The following is a 20,530-nucleotide window of genomic DNA, read 5'->3' on the forward strand; positions in this document are numbered from 1 at the left end:
TCTTTCTTTTGTTCATATTTTGCTCTAGTAATATGGAAGCTGAGTTTAAATTATGATTATAATACCATGTTGGTACATTTTTTGTGCTCTGTTTTTGCTTTGGATGTTGTTATGAGTAGATATATCTTTCATGCGTTTTCCTTCGTAACATGACCAATACACACGATAAATATAATTAGCGACATACATGATGTAAACCAATAACATTACACACTCGGTAAAGGTGAAAGTGACGAACATGATAAAGAATTATCGTTCATATAAGTTGTGTTGTATATAATAAAACCAAGAATGAAAACAACAACAAAATCAACCTGCAATATATTACTATCTTAAAAGTTTATTAAAACGTTCATTCTTTTGAAGAAAATTAAATTTAATATACAAATTGGACAAAACAAGATTCATTTAAATAAGTTGCAAGTTTCTCAAGATCATTTGGAAGGGCTGATGTTATATCTTATCATATAAGAAGCTTTTTAACATCATTAAACAAGTATCAAATGTACCTGTACCAGGTGATATCAAAGTACACAAATAGCGGTGAAAAGATACAACAGGTATAAAAATGTTAAACATTTAGCAAGCAACTCATCATATATTCACAAATACAAGCTGTCAAACAGCATAACATTAATACTGTAAGCATATTGACAATTTGAAATTTACTTCAGAAGTAACACTTTGAAAAGGTAGGTAACATGAATGAAAGACGTTAAATCAAATATTTATGTTGAATTTTATGGATTATCACTTATAAAAAAAAGCTAAAAAGAAAATCTTTAAAATAGAACATATCCTAATTTCAGAATTAAAACCACGCACGTTTGACGATCGTGTTACACACACATTGAAATGCAAAAACATGAAAAGCGCGACAAACAATGGACATTACCTACTGTTGATGCCGTATGGTTCTTGTAACTAAATGGCAGATATATTGGAAATCCCTAAGTCATTTTCTTAACGCATATATTGTCTCTACAGAAAATAACATAGAGACCGTCTATCACATTTTGTTTTGAAATAAGCAAGTAATCACTGTATGCATCTTAAAACAAAAGAACTGCTCCGAAAGTAACCATTATACCGTATAGCAGGTTATTTTACGGGGATGATATTTTCCATTTTTCGCGGTTTATTAAAAAGATCGCGAAAATGAGACAAATTGTGCGTAAACGTCCTTTCACATCAAGTGTGCGATATTTTAATTCGTTAAAATGTTATTCGAGATCTTTTAAATAGAAAATCGCGAAATGTTTTGACTCGCGAAAATAACCAGCCATACAGTATCTATCAATTATTGAAAAAAACTATGCATATCAATTTCCTTCTTAAAAAATTGAAAGCTTGGTAGCTTAGCAACAAATTTATACAAATGTTGACATATCCTCTGGAATGGTAAATCGTGCTTTACAATTCTTATAACCTGCAGATAATTGGGTAAACAGGAAGGAAAAAGATAAAAAAAAAAAAAACAAAAACAAAAAACAAAACAAAACAAAAACCGTTTATGTAATACGTTGATTATCGTCTGGTGCGAAGGAATAATACATCCAAAATATCAAATTAAAAATGATAAAAGCGAGAGGAAACAGGACCCGGGAAAATTTGTCGATATATCGAGCTCGTCTCTTCGGGTCGTCACATTTCTTAAAAAATCGGAGTTTAGATTTATTTGGTGCACCATCCTGAAAATAAAAAGAATAACGCTTTTATGCAAATGATCGATGTCAAACAAGACATTTACTTAGCAAGGTGTTTTCTAACCAGTTAACGGTATTTGAATTATTAAACAAGTCTACGTATATAATTACAGAAATGAATGTACACGTATAAAGGTTTCAAAAAATATATTTTAACTGAAGCGTAACTGCAATTTAGTTATTCAATTGGTGGTTAGACAGGCGTATCTGATATATTTTAACAAGTTTATCTCATTGAAAAAGAAAGCGGGTTGTGTGGTAACTTATTCAATTATGCTTGCAGATATAAACTTCTCTAAAATCTGTCTGCAAACAGTTTGGTATCAATTTTGTGTCAGCGATTAACACGAACATTCTAAACGCATTAACTGTGATTTCAGGAAACGATTAAATGTGTATGTTTCGTGTTTAACGACAAGCAGTACACTACAGCGATTGCTGTACAAAAGATACACAAGGGGGGAAAAGCCTTTAATAGAGATTTAGAGTTTGATAGAGTGGAGCCAAACAATGAAATAAAATTGCATGATATAACTATTTCATCTTTTTAAGGACTCGTCAGAAATTCTTAGGGCATAGAGTGTGAAAAGTTTTAACCGTGACATACTTTCAATTTGACGAGTGACCTGTGATATGTCCGGACACCATGTTATGTAAAGAAACTATTACTCGTCAGTCTCAATGCAATCCTTTTGTAAACTTGTATAAAAAAGGTCGATAACCACATATTTAACTGTTTCTATGTATCCTGGCTATCACATCCACAATATATATCTGCCTATATTACCTTTATTAACAATTGTTTAAAGTATGGGAGAAGAATAAAGTAATTTTAGTGTGTACTTGATAAATATAGTCATATCATTTTAATTCGCCAAAGCTTAATACACTATAGACATTATAGAACATAGGCAATACTTACGCCACTCTCTTGAGCCGTCGCGTGGAGACCATTCACCTTCTTTTTCCCTCTGAATGTCACATTAGCACAAGCGAATTCTATTAATGCTCCAAAAACGAAGAAGAGACACGTGGCCATCCATACGTCAATAGCTTTTACATACGACACACGTGGTAGCTGGGAGCGTGCACCTGAACTCTGCGTTGTCATGGTGAGCACAGTGAGAACACCCAATGATATTCTGGCTGGTGTCGAATCAATGTCGATCCAAAACGAGACCCAAGAGAGAATTACAATAAGGATACTGGGTACGAATACTTGAATGACGTAATACCCGGTGTTCCTTTTCAACCGAACTCCAGCCTCCAAACACGTGAAAATACCAGCTAGATCAAAACCAAATGATATATTTTTAAAAAAAGGTCTTACGAAGTTAAAATAATAAACCAACTCATGCTAATTATTAGGAACATCCAGTAAATGAATGCAGACGGAAGAAAACACATGTTTAAACTGAAATATAGATATGCAAAAAAAAAACAAAAAAACAAAAAAAAACAACTTTCAATGTATCCACTGGTTACCACTTTCATAACGAAAAAATAGTCTGCTGTTTCTTTTAAATACAAAATATATTCGAATAATATATATAAAAAACTTATATGACAATATCAACATCCTTTTTATCATTTCCTTTATTTGAAAGAACAAAGGTATGTGCTCTATGTATACCTTCTCCATAGTCTTTGTCACATCGGTCGAAGTAAGACACAGATTCTATGAAGAACTGAGGCAGTTCAACATCAGTAATTTCCAAAGCATTCTTTTGATCCCAGTGGAATACAAGGTTTTCTGTCGTGTATCCGTCTGAAAGGAAATAAACCAAGTCTGATGATAACGAGCCTGTGATAACATCTTTAAAATGAAGTGTGTGAAAGTTCAGAAATATATCTATAAAACAATCCCATTAGCCGATTCAAAATATCTCAAACCTCAGTCCCTGGCGATTCAGATAGGTTCCGATGTTCTTTATCGGACTTTGGTACAATTGTTTTGCTGGGTACAATACGTAGGGAATATTACAAACAAGAAAAATATTTTATTTCACAATGATTTATTTTCGTTGTGGGCAAAATCAAGCATCGAGCACAACTGTCTTTATATCGCACAAAGAAAAGAATAAATTATCATGATGGATGGAGACCAAAAAATGACATGTTTTCCTCGTCAACCTGCATCTCTTGACAAAAAAAATTGTAAAGATTATTCAAGAGACACACAATATATCATATATATTATCATATATATATATGTATGAGAGTTCTCTTCATTTTTCTGGAAATTTTGGTTTTAGGTTCAGGCCCTAGAATGAATGGTACACCAAGAACACTTACAGCTCTCCATGTAAAACGGACAGAACTGTGAATCAAGTGGGTACTTTTGGAGCTCCATATGGCAATTCAATGTCATTCCAATCCTTAAAAAGATAAAACATATATTCCTCTCAAACCTCTGGCTAACGATCACTTAAAATCACTAAATGATGTGATACAATTCACAGTATGAAGATATGTCATGTTACTAAAAGAAATTCGTTCTCGTTATATCTAATAATATTTTTCTCGATATTTACTAAATCAAATGATCATGGTACCACAGTATATGTTTATAAACTGGATACTGCAAACTCCTACAACCTCCTCCCCCTCTATAGGACTGACCATCAAATTCAATGCTAACCAGAACGTGTAAATTGTTGTGATAATCACCTTGCACTGTAGAACACTTCACCGTTCTGGCACAGATGTGATAATTACGAGAACTGTGGAATATTTTACCGTTCTGGTTCAGTTGTGATATAACTACCTTGCGCTGTAGAACACAGTCCCGTTCTGGTTCAGTTGTGATATAACTACCTTGCGCTGTAGAACACAGTCCCGTTCTGGTACAGATGCATGAGTTTGTTTGGTACTGTTATAGAATGGACAGCGGCCTCTTTCTCGTTAGTGAAGATTGTGTCGGGGACCCAGACTTTGTCAATGAGTTTCTGATCCAACTCGAGTCTTGTGATGTCAGTCATATTGGTGAACACAAGACGAGGATCAATCCATTTTTGACGTAGAAATATATCCACAGAAAAGTCCTGAAACACAATGACGTCATCATTTGCAGCTTTCCTTGTGTAGCTATTTAAATTCTGTTTGATATTTACCTTTGATTTCACTGTTTTCCACTCATGTAAAAATATTCTAACGGATACACAATGCATATATGTGAGACATACTGCTTATCTATTTTTCCCTTATTTTTCATAACCTTGGCAGAAATCGAATTATCAATTTAGAAAAGGAATAGAGTAACATGCATGGTCTATGAAATCCCAATCCATACAACAGCAAGTAAGCAGACGCATCAATCAAATAGGCAGAATATCATAGAATCATATCAAATAACACTGAAACTGGAATATAAAAAAAGTTTTGAACAAAAAAATAAAATGAAAGTAAGCATTATTGGATGAAAATGTCTGTAAAATAAATGGTGGCAGGCGCATATTCAGACTGTTAATGCACTCCTGAACCTGATCAATAAAGTAGACAAGCACACACCCTTTTTTGTGAGATATTTGTAGGTTTAATGGAATATCAAATTTACTTAAAAAGGACGCCTGTGAATCAAAATGAAAACTTGAACCTTTAAGAAATAGAGTATTTGGAGATAAAGAAGCATTTTGATTAGAAAGGGAGTTACGAGTTGAATAGTGAGAAAAGGACACTGGACGAAGAAGTGATAACCATACACTTCCGAACGAACACAATTACAGGTAAGGTTATCAAAAAGGAAGGAATGAAATAAAGATGAATCAAATTACTAGCAATTGATACATATAAGTGCACTGGTGATGTGCATCAATAACTGGTGTTGACAAAAATACCTTTTAGGGCAATCATGGATGTCATTGTGGGGAACGGACAAGAAGTAACTTTTTTGTTGAGGAGGGGCTAATTAATCGACGAGGCTTTGCTAGAGATACGTCAAAGTGTCTATTGTGTTGAAGTGTATCAGTATTACTATTGATAAACGGTTGCATCGAAGCAGATAGATGAAGAGGACATCTGTTGTTTACAATCGTAAAAATGGAAATTTTGATGCAAATGTCTTTTTATTAATAGTAAAACGAGCATGATCTGTGCTCTGTATCAATTAAATAGTCGATTTTATTCGTGAAGATAATGTTTATGAAAATAAACCGTTTTTATTCCATGGTCTTAAATCATGTGTAGTGCCTAGTATTAATAGCAGTTTGACTTATATACATTACTATTAAACAAAATCGATTTCTTGTAATTTCTATTAATATTCATTCGAGCAGTGACACGTGTGCTTGACGTACTTCCGGAATTAACAGATATATGAAAATCATGAAATTAATTTAACTATGCGACTAATGCACTGCATGTATAGATTTTAACGTCTCTTTCGTCCGCATTTGATTTTCAACATATAGGACTTAAAGGTCACTGAGCAATCCTAGAAGGACGAAACAGATGTATTTGTTCAGTGTTTGACTCTACTGTATCTGATTCTAATTTCGTACTGAAAGGTACTGTTCACTGATTCAGGTTCCATGGGGAATGAGGTCGGTGACATGTGTGCTGATAGTGTTTTAGTCGGTCGATAGAAAACAAGATACAAGTAATGCATCTGATACGGGGATTATTGCTATGCTACTCTATAGATATTTCTCACTGTGTGATATATCGTCATTTCAATGCAATAAACAGGGAATCCTCCACGTTTGTTAATGAATATTGCTGCTAAAACAATACTGATAATCCGTTAAACTAAAGTATATGTCTTATCTATTACACGTAAAATATCAATAAGAATTGATTTTCGTAATTTCGACATGACATTTTTTTTTTTATTGTTTTTTGTTTTTTTGTAATGAACCAATTAAACTCAGCAGGAAAGAAGAGGACAACAGAAGTAGCACCATAATATCGATTAACAACTGAATGAAAAAAAAAATCATGATACGTTTGCACGTTTGCAAGTTTGCAATTACGATAATTATTGAGGAAACTACCATTATGATATAATCAACAGATGGTTATTTTGACTAGATGAGGTTCCTGAGGAGTCTAATTAGAGGAGGTTCTACATATCGGATAGATAATAATCATATTTACAGGAAGAACCAAGATAGTCATTATTCTTAAAGTGACTGACAATTTTATTCTAAATAATTAAAACAATTGATGATTTGTTGATAAATTTTCGTGTCTACGTCTACAAGACACACTAAGAGTTTTGATAACAGTTATCCAAAGACCTTGATCAGATTGTAATGAATGGCATTATCTTTAGACATGGAAATATTTTTCGACAAAGCCGTTTTCTGGTCACTAGATTACTAGAAAGTTGTATGTATTATACGGCGGAACACACTGAGACATGATGAAATCAATACTTACCATAGATATCTCTCGTATGGAATGTATGCTGCGGACGAACAGCTGGATCGTCACATTTGTCGCTGTGTCTAAAATACAAATATAGACAACGCAATATTAACAGCTGTATGGTGACCACTTCCATTGCATTTAAAATACTGTTCGCGTTAATCTTTTCAAAATGACCGATTTCTCTCAAGAGTGAAAGCTAAATGATACCTTTTGAATTAGTCTTTTGAAAAGGTATGAATTCTCACAAAAATGAAAACAAAAGGGTACTTTTCAAGTATTTTTTTTTTAATATCTTAAATCCCTTTATTCTCAGAAGAGTAAAAATAAAGGACACTTTTCGAGTAAATCTTTTGAAAAAATCTTTATTATCACTCACAAAAGTGAAAACAAAAGAATACTTTGTTAGATACCATATATGTTGGACTAGTTACGTACTCATAATTAAATACTCATTATAAGTACTGTAAATAGAATGTTGTAATACTTCATCATTAATACACGTGTACGTAAAAGCTGCATTTTATAGTTTAAAGTCCCAAACCTTTAATAGTGAGATGGTTTAGTTTTTCTGCGAGTAGAAACATGATTAAGTCAATGAAGAGGAGGTAATAAGAATGCACGCGGTGGCACGATTTCAATTTCTATTCTGGATCATTATCAATGATTCATCCTTAAATTTTATGATGAATTTCGTGTGAGGCAGTGCGTTTACTCAATGTGCTGAACAATAAACACATCTATATCATTATCCTTATTCATTATGTATTGATAGAATAATGCGTACTTTACAGTCGAAACTAAGCTATGATAAGGTAGTATTGCATTATGCATAAGAGTATTCGCGTGCATAGAAGTTTTCGGATCAACCTTAATCTTACACTAGATCTTACAGAGGCTAACATTGAGTGCCAGTAATCATCACGCTCTTGCTGGTTGTTACAATAGTAATTATGCTGGATTAAGTAGATTACAGACTAAGAACGTATGTGTCATGTTTGTTCTAGATGTTGGATCACCAACAGATTATAGATGATACCAAATAATTAAAACCATATTTTTAGTTTGTATATAACATGCACATGGATTACTTTTTCAAAGCACATTAATGTAATGTACACGAGCAAAGGATGACATTCCTCATTGGTATAGACATATTTACAATTACAGAAAAACATCAAAGGTTTTAAATAGGTTCTTTACGATAAACTAGGTTTAGATTTGTATTTACAGTTAAGAATTGGGTTTGTTTTGCACTTTAATGAGAAAAAATGGAGTGGTTTCCCGGGTCATGAATGGGATTTGTTCCTCCGCTGAAGAATGTGATTTGCTACTCCAGTTAAGAATGAGATTTGTTCCTCTGATCTATAAATAGCTTTGCTGTATTTTGGGACATGCCTCCACGACTGTTCAAAATTACTACTCGAAGAGAAATTCGATGCATATTTTAAACTGATTGGGGGTACTACGTCTATACGTTAAGAAACCTTTGTTATATTATACCTAAATTATCTATGTGGCAGTTGGGAATGCATAACAGGACATGTTCAACTAAAAGCAAAAAGTACAGCTTTTTACTTAGCGATGTGATAAGAGTATTGTTCGATTTTCTTATTGTAGAATTACCATTTCTAGGGAATGGCCAAGAGCCAAGTTATTCCTCAATAAGGTGTTAAATATCCCAACGTATTCGATTTGCAATGGATTTCTCAAAATATCACGATTTCCATGAGATATCGACAATTGACCGACAACTTCATGAACACTATCAAGCAGCGCGAACGGTAGGAATCCTCTCAGAATTCACACGAAATGACAGACGGTCTAGTGCGTTATGCATGGTCAAAATCTAACTGGAGGGAAAACACTAGAGCGCCGGTCAGGATTTTTTGCAAAAAAATTATTAGTGATATTGGTCTTTGAACTTGGCTCTAGGTAATGTTCCTACGTCTCAGTCGATAGGGAATAACAAGAGTTTTACATTGAAATGGGGCTTTGTAAAGCATACATTATTTTCCTTGATTTCTGTTTTAAATCACACCAGTAGTCAATCTACAAAGTAAAATCAATTCTGTCCATTTTAAAGCTTTGACGGTTGTTAATCTAGCGGAAACATCTTTTCCCTTCCCTCTTCGAGTCCTATAACTTTAATTTCACGAAAGCATTCAACTCTTTGATGTATTCTCTGACGCTTTTTGTTTTGCATGCTTGCATCTTTTTGTCGTCCTGAAATTAATTGAAGTTGTAAATTCTCCACAGCTGAATTTATGTTTTTGTTATCGAGTTGAAGCGGTCCTTAATGCTGAAAGTTTTGAAAACAGACCCTTGGATATTGAATTAACTGTGACATGTAAGTTCCAAGTAAATTGGTAAATGAAGTTTTTGACATTACGGAATTCAAATTTTTAATGAATGTATTTGGTAAGTTTTTAAAATTATTTCAACTTTAACAATTTTCATGTTTAAAATTGCTGAATTATTTTAAAATGGTAATATTTTGATATATGTTTGAGACAATAATTTGCAGCAGAACCTACTGTGTGTTCAATACCATAAAATGTAAATTTAACTAACATTAAAAACCTAAAGTCAATGCTTTTGTGTTTCTCCATTCATCTTCTGTCGATACATCGATATTTGTAAATCTGACTCCACATTTAATGTTAGATACGCTTGGTACCTATAAACCTGTCATACTGCTGCAATTTTGATATAACCTGCTCTTCAAACCGACACTTAGATAAGCAGGAAATCGAATATATTATGAACCTGATTCGGCAAAATAACAATAAAAAGATCATCATGTCAATATAACCATAATCAAACACAAATTAAATATTACAAAATGTAATCAAAACGTAGATTTACTCGGAGTCTCCCTCAAAAACTACAAGGAGAATTTGACCAGATTTTCCGGAAGAGTTAACGTCGTTTTGCTTTTATACTCGGTATGTAATCCTTGGTCAATACAAAGAAGCATTGTTACATTCTCATATAAAACAAATTATACCGCAACGGAACCAATTTACCAGTATCCTACACGTCCAGCATCATCTTTCCCAATAATTTTCATCATCTTGCATTTCTTGAAACCCAGCTTTATGTGTTTGTTGAGGACGAAAATCGCTGAATACTAAATCAGCTGCGACATACAAGCACCACAGGTTGGTGATCAAGTTCTTTGAAACAAATACCTGTTAATTTTGTTTTAAATATTTGAACATTTTGGTTATATGTCTGAATTTCAACAAGCATGCGAGAGGGGGTATTTTGTTAACCTGGATATTCTTTAACATCTTGACAAGTCAGATGTTTACCGTCCATGCAGCACAAAATTTCCAGTTAGTCAGATGCCCTAAGCTGTTTATTAGTTTTATTGGCCTCTTGTTTTCTATCAATTTAAATTTCCACACATGAAACCATAAAACGCTCGCTGCGTTCGCTCTTAAAAGATACTTAACGCCATTTCAGCAGTCACTATTACAAATTCAGTTCAATTACTAAAGGCAATCACAATCAAAAGAAAGAGATAACAGTTAACAGTCGATGAAAATTTATGTTTAATAACGAAAGATGCATCCTCAATTATTGGTGTTTTTTTCTTTTCTGTTTGTCAGATTGCTTGCAGAAACTGGAAGTGCTTATGTGCACTATCCTACTTTCAGTAAAGTTGTGAAGCGTTATTTCTAATTATTCAGACTTTAAAAGTAATTGGATACAAACATGTGCCATAAAATAACAATGACTCGAATGTTATGGTTGAGTGAACTTCCAAATAATTACCAACAGCACTGCATTGACAGAAATGAGAATACTAGCTTATCTGAGGACTAAGTGTATATTTAACTTCCTGTAGTCTAAAAGACGTATATTTTACTCCCAACTTAATATAAATGCAAAAATATGTCAAGCTGCTTTTCTCGTTATAGCGGAACCTAGATTTTCTTCATAGATGAGGATGTCGATTTCACTACATCCCTGAAATATTATATGGAAGAGAAGAAAAATATTCCCACGAAAAATAAATGATTTCGAGGATAATCTGAAAAAAATAAGATATTACCAAATCACAAGGGAAAGGTACTTAACTGCTAGTCGATGACTATACAAATGGAGTTTGCCACGTCGTCATTTTGTAAATTGCATTTGGTGCCTTATTTTCACCCTTGGATAACGACATCAGGCTTATCCTGTGGACATTAACACGTACTCTGTGGTTTCACTTTATCTGTCTGCTTGATAGAGAAGTGCTTCAGTTACTGAAAAATCGTGTTTCACTAACGCCCAATTGACCGGAATTGGCTATCAATCATGGTCATCCTGTCCTGGGAATATAAGGTGATGATCAGGCCCCGTAACAACATCACAGATTGTCACTTACGTTTCTAGGTCATACTTCATTCGTCATGGATGTAGATTAGTTTGTGACAAATCGGGTCAGGCGAGAAACTGAAAATACTAGCAGAGCGAAGGTCAAGGTCAGAAATCTATAACAAAATCACTCAACCGTCCTTAGGGATCATAAAAAGCAATGCAATTTTAAAAGCCGGAAAGTATACAGCCATTATACCGAATTGTGTTAGGTATTTCAATTGATATGATCATTATTAACGACTTCAATACTCTTCCTGATTGTATTACGATGAACTTGTCGTAATGAAATGTGAATATCGACATATATTCCAATCACATTACTTTGTAACGTATATATTATTGTAATATTAGTCAGTTGCTGGCTGTTCGACCTCCCGATAAAACTACTGTACACATACCACGAGGGACCAATCGATAACCACTTATTGGCCCTAAGCAAGACCAGATCAGGACATTGGAGTCTGTTAGGTACTGCCGATATAGGTCCCAAATGAAAGGTCGTCATGTGCGCGTGACACAATAATATCCTCGTCGGGAATACCATCTGCTAAACTGGTGATCTTATCTTCATCTTGAACAAAATGTTGAAGTGATGTAATGAAACACGTTGCACAAATATCCTGCCATTGATTGGCATTTCAAGATCAGTTCCAACACTTCAACAATGTAATCTAAAGTACTCTAAGCGCTTGAATTGCTGATATCAAACAGCCTCATTTACCGAACGTGTTTTATTCTCGTAACCAATAGATTGTTGACCTATATTTACCGTTCTTTATAGTACTTATATGTTTTCATGGAAACTCTTGGTTATTTTGTGCCATAGCTGATTTTGTTTTATACCATCTGTAGGAACAATTATACACAATGTAGATACACAATGTAGACATAAAACAATTGATGAATAATAGCACTGCATACAAAACAGTTTTATTCGTGGATAAACTGAATGAACCAAAAGTAAGGGTTAAAAATATATCTAATGCAGTATGATTCTATACATGGGATATTTGTATGATCAGCCTTACTGATAACATATTTCATGAATGAATAATTGCTATCATTTCATTCTACATACAAACAGTTCGTAGCTGTCTTGAAAGAAATGTTGCTTCCTTAACTGTAACCATCCTGGTTGTATGGCAAATTCGTCCAAAGTTTATACATGAAAAATTATCCATGTGACGATACACCAGAAAACACCACGGAATATATAAGTCAACAAAAGTTGACCGACACATGACATTATGAGTTGATTGTAAAGCAGTTCTATATATGACGGAAACAATCATCAACAGAATGCCAGTCTATCATCAAAATTACTCCAAAACGTACTACTAAACAAGATATAATGTTTTAAAATTAATATGCATTTCTCAAACACCGCGGGAGAAATATCTTTACAGCATGAGACAAACACAAACTGAAAAAGCTTTAACCTGACTCTCTACTGTTTATCTGTTGATCCATGCTAATGAAAAAACTTTCAGTTTCCAAGCTATATTCGGTTTAATAGTGAATCATAATGTTATAGTCATTCAAACTACATCATTAACAACACCTGGTCTCCTGATAAACGATATTCAAATAGAAAAAAAATGGTTCATTTTTACGGCAATATTGATCAAATAAAATTTTATGATCTCATCTTATGAAATCGATATAACACTGAACGACACCAACTGAACTCAAAAGGCAGCTACTTGGTGCATTCTTTTACAACAACAACAAAAAAAATGTCAATGTCGACGGCGACGATTCATGTTGATCCAAATATAAAAAATTTTTTTTTCTTTTTCGTATTTTAACACCGGGTTAAGAATAATTACTATATTGAAGAAATACTTTCGTAAAATAATTGATATTTATCTGCATACGGTGCGCAATACCACAAAGAAAACATACAAACATGCGAACATAACCATTATCCAAACTCTAATTCAATGCAACTCTGGTAAATTATAATCAAAAGATTTACACTGGGACTCCTGAAATAGAACAAGGAGAATAAGACCATGTGTTACGGAAGAGTAAGCTTCATCGAATACACCATGAGTCAATCCAAGTAAGTAATGTCACAACGAAACCAACAGGCAAACTAATGAGCATAATACATTTCCGGCTCCATATCGCACAAGGAAATTAAATATTTCTCATTGGGATCACTATGACAACCGTGAAAACTTCCCTATTAATTTCATTGACCTACGTCTATTGAACACCTGTGTTACAGTTGTGTCTGTCGTGATGTAATTATTACTTGCTGTGATAAAAAAAAAATGGTGTTTAAATAATAAATTGTTATGTTACGATGTTTTAACCATGGTAAAAACCTATGATTGAGAGATAAAATATTTCTCCTCCCGCATAAATATTGATGTTATTCTTGTTTGGCAGAACGCGAATTGATTATTAGTGTTTATTAAATATGCTCAATGCTTCGACTGTATTCTAATCTAAGATATCGTTAAGTACACGGTACTTAAGGTTATAGAATCATGCATTCTTAGTATTCATCGTTCTTCAGTTCCCTGCCCAATGCTGTGCTTGAATGTACGGGTCTCTCATTTGGAAACAACATTGTACATACACACCGTGCTTAAACTTTCTGCAGCTCCTAACAAAACCTGACATTGTTTAACCATCGTGTTTAAAATTTCAGACTACTTCTGAAAAAAGAAAACTCGCATTGTTTACCTACCCTGCTTAAACTTCCGTGCTGCTTCTAAGAAAACATAGCATGGTTACATAATTCATATTAACTAAGGGCCGCTCCTGAGAATTGGAACTAATCCTGGGAAAATCTCGCATTGTCTTCCTATCATGCTTAAATTCTCGAACTACTCGTGGAAAACCCCGCATTGTCAACCTATCGTGCTTAAATTCTCGAACTACTCCAGGAAAACCCCGCATTGTCTACCTATCGTGCTTAAATTCTCGTACTACTCCAGGAAAACCCCGCATTGTCAACTTATCGTGCTTACATTCTCGGACTACTCCTGGGAAAATCTCGCATTGTCTTCCTATCATGCTTAAATTCTCGAACTACTCGTGGAAAACCCCGCATTGTCAACCTATCGTGCTTAAATTCTCGAACTACTCCAGGAAAACCCCGCATTGTCTACCTATCGTGCTTAAATTCTCGTACTACTCCAGGAAAACCCCGCATTGTCAACTTATCGTGCTTACATTCTCGGACTACTCCTGGGAAAATCTCGCATTGTCTTCCTATCATGCTTAAATTCTCGAACTACTCGTGGAAAACCCCGCATTGTCAACCTATCGTGCTTAAATTCTCGAACTACTCAAGGAAAACCCCGCATTGTCTACCTATCGTGCTTAAATTCACGGACTACTCCTGGGGGAACCTGAAATTATTTACCAACATGCAATTTTAAAACAATCCTAATACTTTTACTTACCATGCTCAAAGTTTGGAGCTATACTCGAATCGTACCGAGAAGTGTTGAGGAGGTGATTGAGGACATCTTGTCTGAAAAAATAGCAAATAAGCAAACATAAATGACGAATCTCGTGCGTAAATTATGATATTTACTGTGGAGCAACAATTTGACACGCTAATTACTGTAACGACTCTGACGTAACAGGTTATCTTCAGGCGTAAATGTCACACGATTATCTTTATCAGTGTTATATAATGATTCCTATATATTCACAACAATTATCATATGTTACAAAATGAACATGTCTATAATCGACCAGTTTTAGACCTGATAGCTCAAGGATATTCTATTAGTAATTTTCTTTGTCGCAAAAGCTTAAAATCTCATGCGATGCTTAGTAAAACTTGAAATACGTATCTGTTTGTTACGAGTGTAAGATAACTCATGAATATTGATGAGGGAAAACGAGCTGCACGAGAAATGTATTTTTCGTTAATAGGAAGTGTAATGTACAGCTGAGGTTTTTCATTCTAGTTCTTAGCCTCAAAGAGCTGAAATGTAATTGATTTTCGAAAATTCTTAATTTAAATTATTTTTAGTGCTAGTATACAAAGTTTTTCGAACTGTTAATACTGGTGGAAAATGTTGATGACGAAAAAAGGTCTCTGATATTGTGGATGACTATGTTTGTATGTAATTTATCCAAAAAACAAAAAAAAAAAAAAAAACAAAACAAACAAACAAACAAAATGGAGCACACGTACACTGGTATGAAAAAACTCAGAAATTCATTATATACATTGTGTATATGTAATTATTCGTAGATAAATTTCAGCTGACAATGCTTATTTATTTATGATCCAGGTTATTTATAGATATTATATCAATTGATTAAATGCTGATCCATCAGTTATTTCTGTGTTAATGTACTAATAGAAATCAAAGGATTTGTTTCCTTTTCCGTGATATAGAACAGGTGTATATTAACTATTGTGTTCATGCCAAAATGTTAACAACTCTGACAAAATTTCAGAATTTTCAGATATGTTAACAACTTAACTTTAAAACAGATCACTGATGAGTCCTACAAGGATGCTGCAGTTTGGTTCATTATTTGTCTCTGCTGTATCCAATTCTAAATTTGTATTGAAAGGTGTCGTTCTTTTGTGTGTCTCTGGTACAAATCTTTTAGAGTGCATGTGGTAGACTCTGATAATTGACGTTAGTACCCGAAATATAGAAATTATGAAATTTATTTGATAGGGGCAAGTAATCCTACCCTTATAAATGTTGACAAATGTAACCAATTGTGATTTACTCAGTCGCCTCTATTCCAAAGTGTTATGGACCTAGTATCATTATTCGAGAAAGACAAACAAACCCGTGTTTTATAGGTAAATCGATTTTTAGCTATACTCTACATAATTCTAAATTTAAAGTTGCCATTCCTTTGTTTGTCGCTTGTTAAATATGTGTTAGGTTCCCTGAATTATTTTTCACTAAGTACCAAAAAATTACTGCCTATTCTGTATGGAAAACAGAGAATAGACATGATGTTTTTATATGATTTACATTCATGTAGCACCTGGTGTCTTTTGTGGTAACATACATCATGTTAAGTCAGACCCTCTTAGCCCTAAACCTATGCAATATCGATATCTAAATCTGATCTATTGTTTAACATAAAACGAAAGTTTCGTCTCCATAGGATACCATCGTCATTTCTTTGTATAAAGTATGGATCTGAATCAATACACTGTCAATTTCCTTCAATAGGATTGTCTATATATCATACACGTTGATGTCTGTATGAATACTCGAGTTTTAATGAGTATCTGTGTCAAATCCTGTCTATATTTCGACCTGATTTCATCGAATTTTAGACTGGTTTAAAATTCTGATAGCAGTCAGTTTTCTATGATGTTCATGTAACATTAGAACATGTGATATACGGAACTAATATTCACAAAGCAAGAATGTAGTGTAAATTGCACGAGTTTCAACCTTTATTATCATATAGGAATTCGCCTTGTATTTATAAACATATTCTACTGACCGTTTGATTGATCTGTCTGTGTACTTGTTCGTTATTGGAGGCTTTCAATGGCTATTTCTGTTGCCCAATTATATTTGTCATTTAGATCTTAAGTTGAAATGAAAATAAATCGCATGCATTTGCATAAAAAGGTGTCTTTCGTGCGATGTTTGTCAAACTCTCGAAATCCTGCTTATTTTTAGATCAGCCTGTCAGCTAAAGACATCTTGCACAACAGTCGTGATATATGTAGCAAGCAATTGAATAAATAAACTGTGACATAATATAGTTGGGCATGCAGAATGTTTGCTTTCCAGAAATGGAAATGCAAAATAGGAAAATTGAAAGCATTATGCATATCAAACAGCTTGGTGTTAAACTTTCCCTGCTGGTTTTGTTACAGTAAAAGATTGACGTAATTTTGAAAGCGGTCGATGTTGTGTCGTATTCTTGATTTACATATATATCTAATTGGCATAAACGATGGGCCTGAAGAAAACTGAAGAAAACTTATCTTGTTAATTCATGTAAAAAATACCAACATCTCAAAGGCAAGACCATATCAATAAACTCTAAACATTTTTTGAAGTTGGTGTTATCGAACTTAAGAGCAATATTGAATTGGGCATATAACAGCAAAGAAAAAACAGCGCTTCCATAACTTTTGCTAGTATGTAAACAGGATACAGAAACTGAATTAGCTTATCATATTTTAAAACAATATTATCAGCGCGAAAATTACTAAGATAAATTAATTAAAATGATGTACTTTTTAGAAAGAGAAATTAAGGAATTTGCACAGGTCTTTGTTACCTGATTTTATAAGCTCTTCGATAAATTCAGCCTCGTATGAACACAGATATATTAGCCAGCAGAGAGGCGCGGTTAGGTCCCTTTGGTAAATATGTATACCAAAGGTCTGTTGCCAGATCATACCACTTACGTCGACGAAGATATTGTCAACCAGAAATTGGATCATTTTTATGATTTTGTCTTCCTTTTAATTCTTCTCTACTTTTCCGTTCGTAGTGTGAAAATTTAAGGCTTAAAGTTGCTTACAGATGATAAAATCTTTCTTAGAATTCCAGTTTCCGCTCTCAACAATTGTATAAACAATCTGTTCAGCAATTATTTTCCCATATGGCCCACCCATATTGCTACGACAAGAATGCATATGCCACAAAGATAAGGTAATTTAGATAGTGAGGCATGCTTGCCAACATTTTACCTGTAAATATAAGTAAATATATATAATTAATTATTTATCTCCCAATGGTACGCTTGTCATGCAGACAACATAAAGACTCCACAAACAGTTGTAGTGATGTAGAACCAGTGAAGCCTACATTAACATTATACTGCCTTTTTGCCATCGGGAAGACGAGAGTACCTATAGGCAAAATGCGTGACAGAACATGTTTCCCCTAATCTCTTGGTACCTGAAAAGCATTCACCAGTCCCAATTATAGGTTATAATATGTATTATAATTAGCTCGTCAGTCAGGTGGATATCTTAAACAGAGCAAATTATTGATGAAACACGCCAAAAAATATCTAAACATCATTACTACAGTAGACAACTAAGCCATATTTAATTGATATGATCAGAATGCTTGCTGATGATATTAAAAAGGGATTTTAATTATGTGTAGATAAACCGTGCACTAACACGATATATACCAGCTGTATCGGTTTTTACTTTTTTCTTCACGAAAATGTTCCTATTCTTGATGCACTTTTTCTGTTCTTATCAACCTTGTACTTTTTCAGGGGTCGCCATTTAAATCTTTTTTGTTTTTTACCCAAATCTCATCGAATTTGAGTTAGAATGAAAAAACTGTTGGCATGTCGCTATCTACTGTTTGTTATTCTTTACTTCAACTTCAAAGTACTAGTAGCTGTGCATTATTTATCACGTAAGAAACCCATTGGCCTGTTTTCACACTTAACGACTACAAGAATTTTCAATATACCCTGTCTATTGACCATGTTAATGTAAATGAGAAAGAACAGAAACATGTAATCAGACATCATAAAACCCCATGGGTACTAATAACCTACTAAGCACCACGAATGTGTTGAATTATGTATTACATGTGCGAGGTGTATGATAGTTTAACGTAGATATACCGTCCCTACCAAAGTTATGTCAGTCTGAAGCACCAATCACATGCCTGCCATATCATCACACCATCAATTTCGGATAACATTGATATTCGTAAAACAAAGCACAAGCAAAGCAAATGTGTGAAATTCAAAATATTACAATTTGTTTCGATTTTGCTGTATCTGACACTTTATATTTTCAAATAAACCACATCACTTTGATATTAGAATAACATTTTGACTATGAAATAAATATCTTTAAAAATATAGAAGACCTAGTGTTTCAAAACAATAGATATTTCGTCTGTTTATACACAGTATATATCCCATGATCCTAATTTCTGCTAAATGCAGAAAATGAAGAAAACTCAGACACTCAATGTTTAACTTACTATGTCATATGCACTACCAGCATAACGTACGAACATCAACGATATCCCATAGATCATTTAATATTTTTTATTCAGATATGAATGGCTACATTAAAGTTACAAACCATTTTTCGTTCTCAAAAGTCCTTATTTCATCATTGGGCAAGCCATTTATTTTACATACGAATTTGGCAAAATCCAATTTTTTCATCAACAATTGAGAATAGGTGAAAGAAATAAGTAAAATGGGATTCGGTCATAGTTGCATGGTAACCACCTACTTTTTTTTATTATATTCAATCAAAAATTAGTTTCAATAATAAGCAAACCGTTTTTAACAAGCCCAGGGACTGCTTCAAAATTGTGAAACAACACAGCTGTGCAAGTATGATATGATATAAACAACAATATAAACTCATATAATAGGTGGATGAGATGATGAAAACTGCTGCGGACGTTTGTAAGCATTACATAACAGCGTTAATGTTGTTTTTACTGGAAACAGATGGTGGAGATATTTCAGTAACCGCTTTATATACATATAAACCCTACACTATGATATCTACGAGAAATGACAAAGATACGAGAAGGTCGCCAAAACCCTGCGATTCTTACAGGTAGCTAGTCTTATAGACGCTCACCAAAATCTGGGACCCTTACGGGAAGAGACTACACAGATGCTCACCAAAAGTCAACAATTCTAACTGGTAGTAAGAGTGACACAAGACGCTGACTAAACACTACTATCCTTACATATAAATGTATTGACAATCACACAAGATGTTCACCAAACAGTACGAGTCTTAAAGGTAGTAAGTGTCACACAAGACGGTCATTTAACAAAAGGATTTCTACACGGAGTGGCTGGAACATACCAGAACATCTAACAAAAGGATCCAAGACACCAATATCACTACAGGAACTGAATGAACCACAGGACCTCACCTCAACATACGATAAGAATAAGTAGTGAATGAGTCACGGACGGTCACACAAGACGGTCACTAAACAACAGTTAGTGACAGGAAGTCCACCATCGTACACTACTGTACTCCCTCAACATACACTACTGTACTCCCTCACCATACATTACTGTACTCCCTCACCATATATTATTGTACTCCCCAACCATATACTATTGTACTCCCCCACCATATACTACTGTAC

The 20,530-nt window shown here is 33.9% G+C and overlaps 1 protein-coding gene across 2 annotated transcripts in view; it reads right to left on the reverse strand.

The window, feature by feature from the left end:
* Nucleotides 1-317: 317 nt before the first annotated feature.
* The window catches only part of LOC132563272 (glycine receptor subunit alphaZ1-like), a 29,449-nt gene continuing 9,236 nt past the window's right edge, over nt 318-20,530 (reverse strand). The window contains exons 2-9 of one of the 2 annotated variants that reach the window (XM_060228041.1): nt 14,870-14,940; nt 11,163-11,531; nt 7,086-7,153; nt 4,524-4,750; nt 4,002-4,084; nt 3,340-3,474; nt 2,629-2,993; nt 318-1,691 (exon numbers count right to left, since the gene is read on the reverse strand). In XM_060228041.1, the coding sequence (XP_060084024.1) occupies nt 1,512-1,691; nt 2,629-2,993; nt 3,340-3,474; nt 4,002-4,084; nt 4,524-4,750; nt 7,086-7,088 (993 nt within the window). In that variant the 5' untranslated portion in view covers nt 7,089-7,153; nt 11,163-11,531; nt 14,870-14,940 and the 3' untranslated portion in view covers nt 318-1,511. The remainder of the gene's footprint in view (nt 1,692-2,628; nt 2,994-3,339; nt 3,475-4,001; nt 4,085-4,523; nt 4,751-7,085; nt 7,154-11,162; nt 11,532-14,869; nt 14,941-20,530) is intronic. The other variant, XM_060228034.1, reaches the window with a different exon arrangement.

This window comes from Ylistrum balloti, unplaced genomic scaffold, assembly GCF_031769215.1.
Source record: "Ylistrum balloti isolate Yb309-2 unplaced genomic scaffold, AGI_CSIRO_Ybal_v1 Utg369674, whole genome shotgun sequence".
NCBI lineage: Eukaryota > Metazoa > Mollusca > Bivalvia > Pectinida > Pectinidae > Ylistrum > Ylistrum balloti.